The 18,881-nt window shown below is 46.2% G+C and overlaps 1 protein-coding gene across 4 annotated transcripts in view; it reads left to right on the top strand.

Annotated features, from left to right (window-relative positions):
* The first annotated feature begins 9,398 nt into the window (after positions 1–9,398).
* The window catches only part of fhdc1 (FH2 domain containing 1), a 42,274-nt gene continuing 32,791 nt past the window's right edge, over positions 9,399–18,881 (top strand). Inside the window, exons 1-3 of one of the 4 annotated variants that reach the window (XM_042338484.1) lie at positions 10,561–10,578; positions 12,210–12,315; positions 16,687–17,297. In XM_042338484.1, the coding sequence (XP_042194418.1) occupies positions 16,884–17,297 (414 nt within the window). In that variant the 5' untranslated portion in view covers positions 10,561–10,578; positions 12,210–12,315; positions 16,687–16,883. Of the gene's footprint in view, positions 9,441–10,547; positions 10,579–12,051; positions 12,316–16,686; positions 17,298–18,881 lie in introns of those variants that run through there. The other 3 variants (XM_042338498.1, XM_042338488.1, XM_007903993.2) reach the window with 3 other exon arrangements.

Here is an 18,881-nt window from a genome sequence, read left to right on the forward strand (position 1 = left end):
CCAGAACCTTGGCATCTTTTTCACCCTCAACTATCCTTTCTACCCCACATCTGCACCATGACCCGCTCTGCCTTCCCCCTCCTCCACAACATCACCCGACTCCGCCACTGTCTCACACCGCAGGCTGACGAAACCCTCATACACACTTTCATTACATCGAGGCTTGACTATGCAAACTCCTTGTTTATCGGCCTCCCCAAGTCCTCCTTCCATAGGCTGCAGATCATCCAGAACGCTACAGCTCATGCCCTCTCCCTCACCAGGTTCCGTGACCTTATCACCCCCATCCTTGCCGAACTCCACTGACTTACCATCACACAGAGGATACAGTTCAAGATCCTGGTCCTCACTTTTATTGCCCTCCATGGTCTTGCTCCCCCCCCTTACCTCTGCTACCTCCTAACCCGCTCCCTCCACTCAGCAGGATCTGGCCTGCTTCACGTCCCCCACCTCGCTCACCCCACCATTGGCGGGTAGGCCTTCTGACACTTTGCCCCCACCATCTGGAACTCCATCCCGCAGTCCCTCCGCCTTGCCCCCTCCCTGCCTCCTTCAAGATCCATCTCAAGACCCTCCTCTTCGACCATACTTTTGATCACCTTGCTTCCGCCCCTGTCCTCCACTTTCCCCGATCCCGACTCCCAGCTCAGGTCCGAAACTTTGACTGCCCAGTGCCTTGGGACGTCCTCCTGATATGAAATGCACTATACAAATGTAATTTTGTTGTTTAATTGCTGCAAATTTTGTAGCTGTCTGCAACATTGACAACCGCCTGGAGAAGTCACCTGTCTCTATCGTTGGAAGAAGCATCAGTGCTTCAGATACATTTGAGGAAGGTGTATTTGTTTGTCACTGCCAATTTATCCTCTGAGATGATAAAAAAAATCTTTAATCAAAACGAACTTTCTAGTTGCCTGTAATTATTCATTAATGGAAATTAGTGAAGAAGAAGATTCCTGAGTAACTGGTACAGGAGTTGGAAAACAATTGAAAAATCGGGATAGGTTTTAAAAATTAGGAGGTAAGGACAGAAGGAAATGAATAGGCATGGACTAATGCTAATAATGCTCATTCTAATTTGATTCAATGCCTTATCGTGACATTAAGATGTCTCAAAAGCACTTTACAGGATATACTGTAAAGTAATGTGGTTATGTGTATTTTATGGGTGGGATGTGGATTGATTCTAATTTCAACCACTGCTTTTGATAACCTGATGCGTGCTTTATTACAGTATTATAATTTCTTTTGGCTAACTTACTTTAATGTACAACTGATATACTTGAAATGATGTCAGTTTGGTCTTTGGTTGCCTTTGGCCATGTCCCTTCCCCCATCATCCTTGGTCTCACTGCATTTTTTGTGAAGTGCTTTGAGTCATACTTTCTCCCTGAGAGGCCTGTCATACATGAAAATTGTTGTAACTACAAAATCGGATCTCCAACTTTCGGAAAGTTTTATCAGCATTCATTCTTATTTAACCATTTCATTTTACCATTCTATTATCAAATACAGTTTGTCACAGCACGATGGAATGAAAGGCGCCTTCTGTGCTGTAAATCATACTAATAATCTATAATAAAAATAGTAATTATCCTCGCATTTGACATAGGAGATTTCATGTCAGCAGGAAATCTCAAAGTGTTTCACAGGATATGCTTTAAAATGGAGTGATTGGTTATTTTGTAGGTGAACCCGGCAGCCAATCCACATGAAATAATGATCAATTTTATTTGGGGAATTATTGGCCAGGAAACTGGGAGAATCTCCCTTCTTTTTTCATATAATGTTGGGGGATCTTTAACATCCTCCGGAACAGGCAGCAAAGACCTTGGTTTGATGTCTCATCCGAAACACGGTACCTTCATCAATGATAATGCTTTCACAGCACTGTATTGGAGTATACGTATAATTCGGACTCCCGATGTGATACTTCAACCCATAACCTTCTGACTTGGAGATGAGAGTGATACCAACTGAGCCGGGCTCACACATTCGGATATACTGCCTTGGCTTAGAAAAGGAAAACCACGTTTCTACTTTCCCGCTCTTAATCACAGTGGACCTGCAAAAAAAAATTTAAGTACAGATCAGAGGCTGAATTACTTCCCATTGCTCTTATTTGTGATGCAGAGGTAAAAATTATGTCCTGATGAAAGTTCCTCAAAATGATCTCAGAACCCCACCACCCAAACAGGCTCCAACATGATTCACTGCACCCCAAATCTATTTATACGGTGCTTTGGTTATTGATTCAGAGCAAAAAGTACAGTAGGAATAAAGCATTAAATATACTTGGGTTTTAGATTGCGTTCCTTGTGTGTGCTTCAAATTAATTTACAGCACAATGATGCCATTATGATTTTAGCCACAAGGATCATGACTGCAATAAAAAGGATCTTTAAATGTCCAATGTAACGCTTCAACTCATTATACCATTGGCAGGGGTGGGAAGGAGGAGGAAATTGAATGTTGATTTGTGTCTATGATTCCTCTACATAATGAGATTAGTCATAAAACTTTTGTCTATTTACAGTTCCTGATGGCAATTCCTGTTTAACAAAAATATCTCCTGGAATGGATTCAACGATTTTAAAAATACATTATATGTTTTTAGAAATGTGGCGTTGGTGACTGAGAGGATAGAAAGAACTCTGGCAATCTGGCTATCAAATTGAAACTGACATTAAGATTTTTCTGTTCTGCTTATGCCATCTTAAATTTTAAGGCAAAGATAATGAGATTGTTGAGGCCTCAGGTGAGGTCAGGATTTGACTTTCCTTTATTTCCCCCCTCCCCGCCCAATCACCCGCCTCCATGATAAAATAGAGAGCAAAATAAATCATCCAGGGGATTTGTGATCAGCTCCAAGAGAGCATCATTGTCTGAGAGCCTTGCTCTGGCTTTGTCTTCCAAGTAGAGATTTGCAGGTCTGACTGGATCCATGTCCTACCAATCTGTGGCATAGTTTGTCTATGACATGCTGTATCTCATTTAGTTTCACCCGCAAATACATAATTGATCCACTTTACAATATATTCTGTGAAGCGCTTTGAGTCGTCTCAACAACATGAAAAGGCGCTATATCAAATGCGAAGATATTATTGTTAGTTCTACTTAAGGATATAATTGTAGCTTCTTCCTTTAAAGGAATGTTTGTTTCTCTTTTCTTCCCTCTTTCCCGGGAGCAGCTGACTCTTGCTTTGGTATGATTCACACAACTCCTGTACCTTATCCACCTATTCTTCATTTCTGAGCCTGGATCGTGAATGGTGTCAGGCTCTTAATATCTGCACCAGACATCCAAACACATGCATTTTTCAGAAGAGGTCGTTAGCCAACTCTTCTTTCTAGTTCAATCCTTCATATACAACACCACAGTTGGAGTGGGCAAATAAGGAGTACAGGTACTTGTAAGATTTAAGGTTAGGTGTGTCTCTGTCCCATCCCTCTGTGATTATAAGGTATGAGGTTCAAATATGAGTTTACATGTCTGCAAGTCAGAATTCCCGCTGATTCGCCTCCTCCTAGAGCTAAGGTCAAATGCAACCCTCCCCTCCCCTCCACCTCGGTTAGCTGAGATCAGCTAACTGAATACAAACAAGTGGTTAAAACAGAGATCTGTGAGCTTCTTGGTTTGTGTTCCTGAGTATCATAGACACAATATGCAATGTAACCTCTTTCTGCGCTGAACATTTCTGTGTTCCTATGTCGTACCAGACTGTAGTGTATTTTTAAGAATAAGTCTCGTTGCATCTCTGATTCAGCTAATCCTATTTCATTCTAAATTATTTAGAACGACAGATGTAATGCGTCCTTGTGCCAGGCCTAGCCTCAGAAGCAGGACAAAGCTGCAGGTTGGCAGGAACATACAGCCTGTCCACCTGTAAAATATTGCCCCCGGCAGTGCTACTAACCTTGAATTTTTCTTTTGCTTTTTAAAGTGGCATCGTCTTCGTGGGGGAAAAAAGGTAAAATGTTTGATTGGCCTGTTTAGATTAAGGAAGGAAGCAGAAGCCAAAGAGCTGAGGCTGTTCGTCCTCAGTCACCATTCCCAACCTTAATGGGCATTCAAAAATCCCTCCGATGCAGTGAATCAGTCATTCACTTCATAGTTGTTTGTGGGTCATTGCGTTGCACAAGTTAGCTGCTGCATTTACCTACAAAATGCACAGTCAATAATAATAATAATCCTTGCATTTGATATAGCGCCTTATCATGTTGTTGAGACATCTCAAAGCGCTTCACAGAATATATAGTAAAGTGGAGTGACTGTATTGTGTGGGCGAAACACGGCAGCCAATTGCACACAGCAGTGTCCCGCAAACAGTCGTGGATTGTTGAGTGCACTTTCCAGTAAATCCTGTGCAGGGCTTTGAGGTATCTCAACGGCTTGATAAAGCGCAAGATCAAATGGAAGAATCTTCCCCAATGGAAGTTTCTGTTGTTGGAAACTTTTCCAGACAAACCAAAGATCTCTGGAGCCATTCGTTGTGATTCACCACACTCGAGGGTTCCAACCGCACATTCCAACGCAATTTACGGCATTGCATTGTTTGCAAGCAAAATAGAAAAGGATTTGCCAAACATGTTTTGGTAAATAGGATTCTCTTTGAAAAGGATTCTTTTCATTTTTAACAACAGCATAGATTTTCAATGACAGAATTAAAGCACTAGTGATTTTAATCAATCATTATTTCCACATCCACCCCTCACCACCGCCACTTCTCCTGTGAAAACACCAAATACCGTTCCACCAATGTCCTCTGGCATCTTGGTCAAGTGGCTGTTATCATGTCTGACCCAGACAGTGAGTGTCAGCGGGTTAACTTTGGAGAGCATCACAATGGAATGCATCCTCTCTTTGAGGACATCCTTGTGTCCTTACTTTTCAGCAAGACCCACTCAATAGTGAGCGGGAATTAAAACCTTGACTTCAGCACCTTGGGACCTCTGCCCGATGTGAAAGGCTTCCAGATATGGAAAACGTCGTAACATTTAATACTCCAAACTGCTGAGTTCCATATGTCTGGTTTCCATTTCTCTGGTATAGGGTGCCCACTCAACCCCTGGAGGGATGGATCCTGCTTATCTAGTTCTGGAGAATTAGGTGCAATTTGGGATAGCCAGAGCATGCATTGAGGTACCGATGGAGTTTAATTTTTGTTTGTCAGCCAGGAGTCTGCGGAAACCCATCTCCATGCTTAAGAATATCCAAACCAAGCTGAGAATTCCATGCATCCCACCTACACATGGAAATTCCAGAGATAAATTGTTGGAATGCAATGTGCATTCCGGAAAGTATTAGGCGCAGTTTGGCAGAAGCCAAAGCTTGGGGACACCAAAGTGTGCGTTGGGAACTGCTGGAGTCTAACCAGCTAAAACCGCATAGCTTGCTATTGATATTTTATATGGATGAGCTTTCCTTGCTGCTTGTCCAGTTTGGACCACCCTTCCCATTAGGGCTTTGGCTTGCAGAATTAACAACAACAACAAAATTACATTGCATAGCGCCTTTCAGAGAATGGAGGTCGTCCCAAGGTGCTGGACAGACAGTTTCGGACATGAGCTGAAGGTCGGGTGGGGGAGGGTGGAGGGCAGGGGGTGGAAGCAGGGAGATCAAAAGCACGGTCGAAGAGGGACGGTCTTGAAGTGGGTCTTGAAGGTGGTGAGGGAGGGGGCGAGATGGAGGTACTGCGGGTTGGAGTTCCAGAGGGTGGGTGCAGAGTGGTGGAAGGCCTGCCCGCTGATAGTGGGGCGAGCAAGGTGGGGGATGTGAAGCAGGCTGGAGCCCGCTGAATGGAGGGAGCGAACAGGATGGTAGGGGGTTAGGAGGTCGGAGAGGTATGGGGAGCAAGACCATGGAGGGCTTTGAAGGTGAGGACCAAGATCTTGAACTGTATCCTCTGTGTGATTGGAAGCCAGTGGAGGTGGGCGAGGATGGGGAGTTATTATTAGCATAACTAAACACTCGATTTGACTTGTGACAACAACGATCGGATTGAACTTTTCTTTAAAAAGAACAGGAGCTGAGTGGGAGGATTCCCCCCCCAGTGACTGATCTGTCCTCCCAAGCCCTGCCAACAAGCCAGGACTTTAACCAACTAAAATTGCACAGCTTATCAGGGTGAACACTGACTGGCACGTTTCCTCCTGCTGGTCCAGTTAAACCATTAGGACTTTGACTTGTCGGGTTAACAGGAGCTGAGAGGGGGGGAAAAAAAATCTCAGTTACTGACAATGCTCCTCCAACAACTGTTAAATGAGCCAAGTTGCCAGGTCCCTCCCTCAGGGGTAGTGACAGGACACTCTTCCAAATCACAGTTGAAGTAAACCCTGGGACTGATCTGCTTCACAGCTCTGAGCCCAGGGACCTCTGGACCAATATTTGACTCAAAGACCTGTTAACTGCAGTGTTTTGACATTGTGTGGGAAAGGGATCTAACCTGAAAGCTTTACAAGCGCCTGTTCCTGCTGTGGTATGTGAAGGACTGATATGAGACAGTTTGTGGGTGTAAGTCAGTACCAGCTTTGGGATGGGGGGTTGGGCTTGAATACGATCTTAGGAAAAACCAGGGTCAAAAATAATAATAATAATAATCGTTGCATTTGATATAGCGCTTTTCACGTCGGGAGGACGTCCCAAAGCGCTTCACAGAACACACTGTAAAGTGAATTGACTGTATATTTGTGGGCGAACGCGGCAGCCAATTGCGCACAGCAATGTCCCACAAACAGTCGTAGATTGAAAATGACCAATTTAATTATTGTTTTTAGTTTTGGAGGGATTATTATTAGGCTCTGTGTGGAGTAAGGAAACTTGCCCAAGGTTTCGCCCTCTGCCTGGAATTGAACTCAGCTCTCTTGCTTGCAAAGCGAGTGCTCTAACCACTGAGCTACAAAACTTTCTCTTCTGACAGCTGACCATGAGTCTTACTTCTGTTTAAATTAAAACACCAAGGTTTTTCTCTCTGGCCAACCAGTGAATTCAGCAGCTGATTTTTCTCTTGAACTGACTTGACATCTGCTGCTGTATCTTTTTTTTCTTTTTGTGGGGGGGGAGAAGATCCTGTCGAATTCACTTTGCTTTTGATTTCCTTTCGAGTGGATGTTTTATTGGAACCAATAATCTGATCAATGTGTGTGTGTGTGTGGGGGGGGGGGGGGGAAGGATTTAAATCACAAGGTGGAAAGAAAGGTTGTAGTTCTGAAAGCAATTGCAACCTGTGATCCACACACACACACATTCACTCTCACCAGAGGAGTCAGGTTCACCTGGAAGCCCCTATGTTGTGAATTGGTCGTTTTTTTAAGGATTATTAGCAGATCGGAAACACTTTTCTTTTTTTTCTTCTTCCTTCCTTCCTTAAAAAAAATGTAGAAAGGCAGAAAAAAAGCTGCTGGTCGTTTGCCCCCTATAAAGTGTGAGGTTTTTATATTGATAGAAATATTAGAGGTGTCTGTGTGTGTGTGTGTGTGTGTGTGACTGTAGTAGTAATAATAATAATAATGAGCTTCGATCTGGAATAGTTAATTAATACAAATGAGTTAAGTGTTTGATAGAGAGGGAGAGAGAGGGAGAGAGAGAGATGAGATCAATACAATACAGACTGAACCTGTGTCCCTCTCTCTCTCTCTCTCTCTCAGCTCCTGATCTGAGTCGCTGTTGATGTATTTATTTGGTGTTACCAGGGGTTTTGTTTGGGGTTGTGTGTGTGTGTGTGTGTTTGGGGGTTAATTTTCTCTCTGACATTTACAAACCCAGTTGATGCTGAGAGATGTCCTGTCTTGTCTGTCCAGCTATCAGCTGATGTATTGTCACTGGGGCAAAATAATGGTCTGGGTCGGGTCTGGGTTGGGTCTGGTTGGGTTGGGTCTGGGTCGGGTCTGGGTCTGGGTCGGGTCTGGTCTGGGTTGGGTCTGGTCTGGGTTGGGTCTGGTCTGGGTTGGGTCGGGTCTGGGTCTGGGTCTGGTTGGGTCTGGGTTGGGTCGGGTCTGGGTTGGGTCTGGGTTGGGTCTGGGTCGGATCTGGGTCTGGGTTGGGTCGGGTCTGGTCGGGTCTGGGTTGGGTCGGATCTGGGTCTGGGTCTGGGTCGGGTCTGGGTTGGGTCTGGGTCAGGTTGGGTCTGGGTCTGGTTGGGTTGGGTCAGGTTGGGTCGGGTTGGGTCTGGGTCAGGTTGGGTCTGGGTCAGGTTGGGTCGGGTTGGGTCTGGGTCAGGTTGGGTCTGGGTCTGGGTCTGGTCTGGGTCTGGTCTGGGTTGGGTCTGGTCGGGTTGGGTCGGTGTGAGGTGCACTGAGTCAGTAAACCCGATCTAAACCCGGATCGCTGCCACAACCAGGTCCAAATGATTCACAAAGCCCAAATGCTCAGTGAACCGATCCACCAGTAACTATCATCTTAAAGTGAGACGTCTTTTTTTGTTTTTGTTTCAGACGTCGATCGCTTTCTTTTTTTTTTGGGAGGAGAGGGGAGGAGGGGGGGGGTGTAAAAACCCCCACAACATTGCTTCTGGTCCCCCCCCCCGACACAAAATGCACCGTTCAATTCACTTTTGCAGCGCATCACCGCGAAGCTCTTCCGAGACGTCTCGAACGTGTTATCGGTTTAACGAACGCTGAGAGCGACGTTGCGGAAAATCCGCAATCGGTTCGCTGCGCCCTCTTCCCCCCCCAAAAAAAAATGCTGAGGACAGATCACACACACACACACACACACAAGATCGTTTTTATTTCAGGGTGGGGGGGGGGGGGGTGGGCTGGAGGGGGATGGGGGGGGTGGGCTGGGGGGGGATGGAGGGGGGGGTGGGCTGGAGGGGGTGAGGGGGGGGTGGGCTGGAGGGGGGTGGGGGGGATTGATAGTCTCGCATCTGTTGCAACGATGTGGCAATGTTTAATCTGGGAATATTGGTATTAAATATTATTATTATTATTATTATTATTAATAGATCGCTCACCAGCACAATGCAATGCAATGTGAGGGGTGGGTGGGGGGTGGGATCGTGGTCCTGGGGGTGGGGAGGGGGTGGTGAGGGGGTGTATGTCAGTGGTTAATGTTATGCATAAGTGTGAGGCTGGAGGGAGGGAGGGAGGGATGGATGGGAGGGAGTGGGTGAGTGCTGTCACCTGCAGGAGTCCCGGGAGGAGCTGCGCATGTGGTGTTGGCTGGTTGCCCAGTGGGGAAGGGAAGGCGACCTGCAACACCCACACTCTCCCTTCCTCCCTCCCTCGTCCCGTGGGGGGGCGAGCAACACCCAGACAGACCCACACACACACACACCTCTCCTCTCTCAACTCAAGGCAAAGTAAGTAGCTGACTGTGGCCCTGCTCCCTGGGGGTAGTTGTTGGCGTTGTTGTCCTCCAGGGCTCACTCAGGCTGCAGCCTCCCCTCCCCTCCCCTCTGCTCCTGGTGCAACCGGTTGCTGCATGGAAATCGCCACCAGTAAGTTATTCCGCAGAGCTCTCCATCTGCTGCTGCTCTCTCTCTCTCTCTCTCTGTCTCTCTGTCTCTGTCTGTCTGTCTGTGCCTTTCTTTCTTCCTTTCTTTCAGGTTTATTTTTGTTATAGCTTTTGGTTCGTTTATGGGTTTGAATATCTCCTCACCACCCCATACCCCTCCCCCCCCTCTCTCTCTCTCTCCATATATATATATATATAGGTATATAAATGTTGCATATCATCAATAATATGTTGCACAGTCTGTGCATATAATGTGTCAATGCAATTGGGAGTTTTAAAATGTTAGCACTTTGAGGGGGAGAGAGGAAAACGCTGCGTGAGTTAAGTTTCTGTTGGGAATATGCAATGGGTCCGAGGGAGGGGATGGGTTACTGTGACTGGGGGTTTGGATCAGTGGAAGGTCTCTCTCTTTTCTCTCCCCCCTCACCCCCCCCCCCCCCCCCAGACAGACACAGACACACAGACAGACAGACACACAGACACTGGCAGCAGCTTTTTACAAAGCCCTCACCCTGAGGCAGACGGCATGAGGGCTGTGCTGGGGTTTGCAGTGCATAGAAGAGAAGACACACACAATGCCCTCTGAGATGTTTAAACACTTTGTAATAACCTGCTTCATTCAGTGCAAATTCTCCTCCCCCCCCCAACCCCCAACCCCCCCCCAAACCCCCTCCCCCACCCACCCACCCTCCCTCTCTCTCTATCTCTCTCCCACCCCCCCACCAATAAAAAACTTTTATTAGTTATAAAATTGAAAGAATATTTTTTTTTGGGGGGTGAGTGTGTGTGGGGGTATGTGGGTGGGGTATGGGGGGGGGTGGGGGGTGTGTGTGTGGGGGTTAGGGGAGAGAGAGAGAGAGGGGTAGAGTTGAGTGGATAAAAAGGGCTTGAGCAATGCTGTGGTGTCTATTGATTCCCAGCACATTACATTCTCCTCAGGTTCTGGGGGGGGGAGGTGGGGGTATTGATCAACGGGTGACTGACTGCAATGATGCCTCCTCTCTCCTCCTCCTTCCTCCCTCCTCCTCCTCCTTCCTCCCTCCCTCCCTCCCTCCTCCTCCTCTGCTCTGGAGCACTGCCCTGCAGCTCTGCCAGGCTGGGGAGAGGGGAGAGGAGAGCAGGTAGGCAGGGCATTGGGGGGGGGGGGTGTGTGTATATATATATATATGTGTGTGAAAAGGGAGAGGGATGGACGAGAGACTACACAATGCACGTTTTTGTATCTGGTTTTATCAGCAGAACAAAAGGCTGCGGTTTTAGGGACAGATCCACCTCTCAGACTGTCAAACAGTCAGAGAGAGAGAGAGCACTGGAGGGAGAGAGAGAGAGAGAGAGAGCACTGGAGGGGGGGGGAGAGAGAGAGGGAGAGCACTGGAGGGGGAGAGAGAGGGAGAGCACTGGAGGGGGGGAGAGAGAGAGAGAGAGAGGGACAGCACTGGAGGGGAGAGTGAGAGAGAGAGAGGGAGAGCACTGGAGGGGGAGAGAGAGGGAGAGCACTGGAGGGGGAGAGAGAGAGAGAGAGGGGACAGCACTGGAGGGGGAGAGTGAGAGAGAGAGAGGGACAGCACTGGAGGGGGAGAGTGAGAGAGAGAGAGGGAGAGCACTGGAGGGAGAGAGAGGGGCCAAAATACTGCAGGTAGGGGGGAGGGAGGAGGGAGATGGATAGATAGAGAGAAGAAGAAAATGTTAGCATAGATACTGCTGCTAAGGACCCCGGCGTGGCTTGGTTTGTGTGTGTGTGTCTGACTGTCTGACTGTCTGACTGTCTGTCTGTCTGTAAACCGCTTTCAGATCCGAATTGAGTTCACTGCAAACCTATTGATGACTGAGGCGCAGGTTGTGCAGTGAACACACCGAGACCTCTCTCCCAACCAACAGTCGTTGTGTGTGTGTGTTTTTTACACACACACACTTCTCTTCCTTTGTGTTTCACTTTCGACTCTTTCTTTCTCCCCCCACACCCCCCTCCCCAGGAAATCCCCCTCTCCCCCCCACCCACCCAAGGAAACCCCCTCCTCTCTCTCTCTTTCCCCCCCAAGGAAACCCCCCCTTCTCTCTCTCCCCCACCCAAAGAACCACCCCCCTCTCTCTCCCCCCCCCAAGGAACCCCCCCCCTCTCTCTTTCCCCCCCAAGGAACCCCTCCTCTCTCTCTCTCCCCCCAAGGAAACCCCCACTCTCTCCCCCAAGGAAACCCCCCCTCTCTCTCCCCCCCCCAAGGAAACCCCCCTCTCTCTCTCCCCCCCTCCAAGGAACCCTCTCTTTCTCCCACACAAGGAACCACCCTCTCTCTTCCCCCCCCCCCCAAGGAAACCCCCCCTCTCTCTCCCCCCCAAGGAACCCCCCCCTCTCTCTCCCCCCCAAGGAACCCCCCCCTCTTTCTCCCCCCCAAGGAAACCCCCCCCTCTCTCTCCCCCCCAAGGAACCCCCCCCCTCTCTCTCCCCCCCAAGGAACCCCCCCCTCTCTCCCCCCCAAGGAAACCGCCCCCTCTCTCCCCCCCCCAAGGAAACCCCCCTCTCTCCCCCCCCCCCCAAGGAAACCCCCCCTCTCTCTCCCCCCCCTAAGGAAACCCCCATCTCTCTCTCCCCTCCCCAAGGAAGCCCCCTCTCTAACTTAGCAGGTAAGTTAGCAGTTAGCTGGCAAGTTGGTGAATGCTGCCACCTGGTTGCATGCGCTGTAAGCGATCTGTTCCTTGTTTCCCCCCCCCAAAAACACTCCGCTTTGATGCGACTTCAAACACCGCCTCTGATCAGAGTCGGTCACGTCTGCTCTTGGTCTCCCGTGTTGGTTCAACTATTTCATCCGCCTCATTTTTCCCAAACGCTGTTCTGCTCTGCAAGAAGGATCCAGAAGACAAGTGTGAGATTTATGCATAACTCTTTTTATTTATGTGTGTGCGTGTGTGTGTGTATATGTATATATGTATGATCTATATTTTTTTAAATCGAGAAATTCAATCGTGTGCCTGTGAGTAAGTTTCATTGAAGGGATGCATCAGTTTGTACTGCAGGTCTCATAAAATACTGTGACTAAATTTAGTAAAAGTACAATTTGCCCTAGATAGATCCATGTCCCATTGGTGAAGGTTTATCTGTGCAAACGTGTTTAAAGCTGCAGGCACCACAACGTTTATTTATAAATTTCGATTATTGGGGACAGTATTCAAAAAAAAAAAAAAAGTTCAGTTCAAAAAAAGACATTACAATTGCTTGCCTTATTCTGGTTTGAGGGAGTGGTGGGAATGGATTTTTTTTGTGTGGGGGGGTGGGCTTTCTATATGTATGTAGATCATTTATCAATTCTCTTGAGTTGGTACTTATTGTGAAATATATTTCCTTGCATTTGATCAAGAGGGAGTCCTGTAGCTCAGTGGTTAGAGCACTCGCTTTGCAAGTGAGAGACCTGAGTTCAATTCCAGGCAGGTCAGGGCGAAACCTTGGGCAAGTTTCCTTACTCCACACAGAGCCTAATAATAATCCCTCCAAAACCAAAAACAATAATAAATTGGTCATTTTCAATCTACGACTGTTTGTGGGACATTGCTATGCGCTATTGGCTGCCGCGTTCGCCCACAAATATACAGTCAATTCACTTTACAGTGTGTTCTGTGAAGCGCTTTGGGACGTCCTCCTGACGTGAAAAGCGCTATATCAAATCCAAGGATTATTATTATTAAGAGAATTGACACGTATAATTGTATTTAAGTGCAAGGATTATTATTTAATTGATATAATGCCCTATGTTACAATGTTCTGAAGTACACTGGGAGAGTTACCTTCTTTTTTTGAACAGTATTATGGAGTCTTCAGCTTGTAGTGGGAATAATCCCAGTGACTGATCTGCTCCTCCAAGTCTTGCAAATGAACGAGGCCTGCCATGTCCCTCATTAGCATTTATTTTGGTGAGCTGAATGTTTGACACATGCGGAAACCTCAGGCAGACTCCCGACAAAGCAGCATCTTCAAGAATGCAACAGTCCCCCAGCACTGAACTGAATCCTAGAATTACACAGCGCAGAAGGAGGTCATTTTAAAAGAACTATCCAAATTAATTCCACTCCCCGCGCTCTCCCTAACGCCCTGCAAGCTTGTCCTCCCCAAATAATTATCTACTTCTCTCCTAAAAGTTGTTATCAAATTGGCTTCCACCACCCTTTCAATCTAATGTCACTTAGACTGAGCTCAAAGTCCTGTCATGGGGTTTAAGTTCTCAACCTTTTAACTCGGAGGCAAACGTACTTCCAATTGAGCCAGGTTGACATCTTTAATAAATCTTGAGGTTATTTTGTGTCATGCTCCAAAATAAAAAAANGTGTAACTTTAATACCCTGGTGATCGAACTGTGACTTTACAGTGAGTGATGAAGGGGCTGCTCTGTGTATTGTGATTGTTTTTATTGGCGTTGTCAGCTTTATTGCTAGAATTTCTCCACCATGATGGATTGTGGCTTTTAATTGTGATACTATCCTTCAACCCTCCATTGGCTCGGCACTGTGTTGCTGAACCCACGCTATAGTATTCTGGTGTCACAGTGAAGCTGGTAAATATCTGAATGGCAGTGGTTTATTACTGTAATTAAAATCAACCCTAAACTACTTAAAAACAGTTTCCAACAAATCTGAACATTTTGTCATCACGAGATTTATTACTTTTTTTAACTTTCCTGTTCTCTCCTATTTTAACTCTTTTCACCTTTCTCTTTTTTTATCCTTTTTGTTTTTCCACCATCTATTTTGGCCCTGACATCAGGGTCAAGGGGAAACTTCCTGGGCTAGACTAGTGATGGAAGGGTACTTTCTTGTTCTGGTTCATTAGTTTTTAATGGATTCTCTCTATTCTTTTCGCCCTACATTGTCTGTCCCTTCATGGACAGTCAATGTCGCTCCTTGGTCCCTCTGAGCAATGCTTTTGAGCTGTGTGAGACAGACTTCCAGTTACTCATTTTAAACCAGTTGTCTGATTAGTCTTAATTTGTGAAATGCTCACTTTATAAAATACCTGGGTTTAGTGGCAATATGTAGTAGTTACTAATATTTGTAATAAAAGACACAATAATCTTCTTTAATAATTTACATTGTGTTTTGCTGCAGTGTTTTAGTGTAAAATATTTTAAGATTTGCACAGGCATCCTATTAAGATTCTGTCAGACCTTGTTTTTAGCCTGTGGGAATTGAAGCTTCCAGTTGATGTATGTTCTGCTTGGAAATGACTGTGCAGAAACTGGCCCACTAGGCTGGTGCGGTCGTGTTCCCAATCAAGAGTAGGGAAAAAATGTATCTATGGAACAATTTAAACAACATCATTCTGGTTTGCTTTAAATAGCTTAAATGTATATTTTCTGGAGTGAATCTTTCTCCAATCCCTTCCACCCCCTTCCATCCCCTCCAAAAACTTCTTATTGCTTCACACGTGCTACAACTTGGACTTCAGCTGAGGCTTCTGTGCAGCAGAAGCCAATCTTTTCTGGGCTCCAGAGTGCACAATGTGGTTGTCACCTGAGGCTTGGCCGTGATTCCCCTCACAGTTGAGTAGCCGCCTGACTCTTCCTATCAGGGATCATGTGTACAGAATGACCATTTGGATCTGGAAGGTGGCACCCATGAAACAGATTGGCCTTCACTTCCCTTGCAGTTATGTCTCCAAGAGTTCATGGTTACTTTAAGGAATCCTCTGAACTCTCGTGAAACGACTGGTGGGGAAATCACTGGCAGTCATTCCCGGATTCCTCTTCTCCACGTGGTCTTGGATCTGCTTTATCACTTCTGGTGATTGAGTCTGGAGCAATGCCCTGAACAGCTGTTTTTATGAGATGCTATAAAAATATCGAGAACTCGATTAAACCCAATGAGGTGAATGGAAGAGCGTGCTACTGGTTAGAATCTGTAGTGAGGTCATTACAGCAAATCCTTCTGTACTAGTAATTCCACATTGTAGTACAGTATTAAAATACTGTCAGAACATATAAGCAGATTTGAATTACATGGTTTTAAAATATTTCTTTTTCCAATTTGCTTTAACCAAAATCTAGGCATCACGTTTTCAATCTTGAGAGGGACACATGTGGGACGTGCACACAGAAATAATAAAGTAGAGGCTTTATCATCAGAACTTTGCACTAATCTTTCTGTCAACTGTTTTGTATCCAAATTGTTGAAATCCTATCGTATCTCCAATCTCTCAAAGTAATTTTCACAAGTCCACAAATTCTCCCAGCAACTCAAGCAATACAGATTAATATTATTTAATTTGTGATGGATTGAAAAAGTGTTTACTTGTAACTATTTGAGAAGCCAAGCAGATAACTCTAATCTGTCAGGCTATCTGATCATAGCCTCACTGCAGATATCAGTTCATTAAGAAACTTATTGCTTCAGTGATACAGCATCTTTATCACTTGATATACCCAATCTTGCCTGTATTTTTAATGCTCATATAGTTGGGACTTTGAACTGAGAGTCCAGGCTGACATATCAATGTAGTGCAGGGGGAATGCTGCATTGTTGATGGTTTGTCCTTTGGGTGAGCTGTTAAATTGCTTGTTCAGGTGAACATTGAAGATCGCAATACATGATTTAAAAAAGCGAAGGGAATTTCTCACTATGTCCTGGCCTGCTCTTGATTTAAAAGTTGATCATTCACTTAATGGCCGTTTATAGGACATTGCTGTGCACACATTGGTGGCATGTTTGCCTACAAATCGTCACTACACTTTACAATAAATTCTGTCAAGTGCTTTGAGATGTGTCGAAAATGTGATTAGGCACTATCTCAAATCCTTGTTGTTCATTCATTATAACTACTCTTCCTCCTATTGCTAGTTGTCGCTATGGGTCCCATTGTTTGACAATCTCAGCCCCCCACAGTCAAAACAGATTCCAAAGAGTAATATGGTCATGGTGAAAGATTGTATGAAAAAGTCTTAATTTTGTGGGAAATGGTGGGAACAAGACTGAGGATGGGGGTGGGGGGAAAGGCAGCACTATGAAAAAAAGACTGGAGGAGGGGTAAAAAACTAGCCTGCTGGTTTATCAAAAATTGGGACCATGGCTGTAATATTCATTTTCCCAGTTTGATTTTTTTTCACTATTAATTCAGGTTAGATTTGTCAGAAATCTAAATTAAAAGTTCCCCTTGTTGTGCACTGCGATTGATTACATTTGTGAATGATTTTCATTTGTTAAATGAATAGATGATCTGTTTTTAACATTGGGGCTTATTGTTCTGTAAACAGGTTGCCAATGCATCGTTAGAACAAACATGGTTAAATATGAGCCATCCGGGATGTGCACTCCTCAGTGGCCTGTGTCCACAGAATCTGATGACTGAAAGGCGGTTGTCATCTGCTGTCAGCACAATGGGTGTGATTTAACTGAGCCGTTAAAGACTTTGCAAGAAGAAAAGCCAAGTTATTGTTTTCTTTGGATTACAATGCAAGTGATGAGTTGCCTGTCATTTATAAATGACAAAGAGAATGCAGGTTCTCCGTTAGTGTCTGATGATTTATTACCTGGACCTCCTCCTCTGCTGCCACCACCCGGATTGTCCCCTCCTCCACCACCAGGACTACCCCCTCCTCCACCACCTCCTCCACCACCTCCTCCACCCCCACCACCGGGTCCCCATGTCGTCCATAAAAGTACCAAAAAACGGATACGGAGCTTTTTCTGGAAAACTATACCGGAGGAGCATATCCGGGGTAAAACCAATATTTGGACCATTCAATCGAGAGAACATTCTTACAAGATTGACACCCAGACCATTGAGGAGCTGTTTGGACAACAGGATGCCTTTGGTACGAAGAACAAGAATTCTAGATCTTCGTTTAGAGACAAAGTTGAAGAGGTAAATCAATTTAACTTTTTTTTATTGTCACAGAACAGTGTAGATTCTTCTGCCGTTGCCCCCTCCCCAACAGAAGTAAAGCATGGAGTTTTGCTGAGGTACAGCTCTATCAGAAGCTGGACATTATCTGGTACCTTGCCAAAGTGGGTGTTCATGTGTATGTATGTACAACAAGCATCAGCATGATAAAAAGAATGTGGGTATCTTGTGTGTAAAGACGATAATTGCTGATAGAAACTTACTATAGATGTGACGATTTGCTTGTGTTAAAATAAAGCCTGTAGAGATCCAGAATCTGCTTGAATCTGTTGTTGGCACTGGTGTTTTAGGTTCAAAACTTCAAAGAGCTGTGTTTATTCAAATGTAAGATCTTCCCACAACACAGATGGCAAGCAGCAAGCCCCTGTACAGAGGTTTTATCACAGTGAAGCCACAACTAGAAAGATGAGTCACTCATCCTCCTGGTTCTGTTTGGATAGTAGGGATGAAACAACTGGCACCGCCTTCCATCACCTCCGAAACATCGCCAGACTACGGCACTACCTCACCCCTCACGCTGCTGAAACTCTGGTCCACGCCTTTATCACCTCAAGACTGGACTATGGGAACTCTCTCCTCGCCGGCCTTCCCGGCACCTCCCTCCACAAGCTGCAGGTCATTCAGAACTCTGCAGCTCGTGTACTGTCCCGCACCAGGCTTCGGGACCACATCACTCCCACCCTCGCTCGCCTCCACTGGCTCCCCATCCCCCAGAGGATCAAATTCAAGATCCTCATCCTCACCTACAAGGCCATTCACGGCCTCGCTCCCTCCTACCTCTCCGACCTACTATCCCCCTACCTACCTGCCCGTACCCTCCGTTCCTCTGGCTCCGGTCTGCTCCACATCCCCCGCCCCAACCTCCCTACCATCGGAGGCCGGGCCTTCAGCCCCTAGGCTCTGGAACTCCATCCCCCAGTGCCTTCGCCTTGCTTCCTCCCTTTCCTCCTTCAAGGCCGGACTCAAGACCTTTCTCTTTGACCGTGCCTTCAGCTCCCCTCTCGACCCTCTACCCCCTCCTCGCTCCCTCCCTTCCCTCCCCTCACCCTGACCATTTCCCCCCTGCTCAGGTCCTGACCCAACTATCCAGCGCCTTGGGACGTCCTCCCGACGTGAAAGGTGCTCTATAAATGCAATCTTGTTGTTGTTGTTGTTGAAAGTGGAGGTGTTCCAGTCTTTGCTGCTTGCTCAGTGGTCTGTGGCCTGAAAGTGGAGAAAAATGGACCATCCTGTCAAAAGAAATGTGTGGAGAATACAGACTCAAGTAGGCAGGCAAACATTCAGCCTTTAATAGTCTATGCATATAATTGAGCGTGGGTGTATCAACGGTGGCATGCAGTGGTAAGATGTAACTGTGAGCTCCACTTCCCACATGCAAATAAAGTTTATTTTAGCTGAGATGTAGGAAGGTGGACCAGAGCAGATGGAAATAGGAATGCTTGCCAGTGTTGACAAGTCTCATGCATTCCAAGTGCCCAGTTAGGAAGCAGGCTGAGACAAGATTGCCTGCTTAGGCCACAGTTAGAGACTGATGCAGCAAAATGT

The sequence above is a fragment of the Callorhinchus milii genome, unplaced genomic scaffold, assembly GCF_018977255.1.
Source record: "Callorhinchus milii isolate IMCB2004 unplaced genomic scaffold, IMCB_Cmil_1.0 Scaffold1, whole genome shotgun sequence".
Taxonomy (NCBI): domain Eukaryota; kingdom Metazoa; phylum Chordata; class Chondrichthyes; order Chimaeriformes; family Callorhinchidae; genus Callorhinchus; species Callorhinchus milii.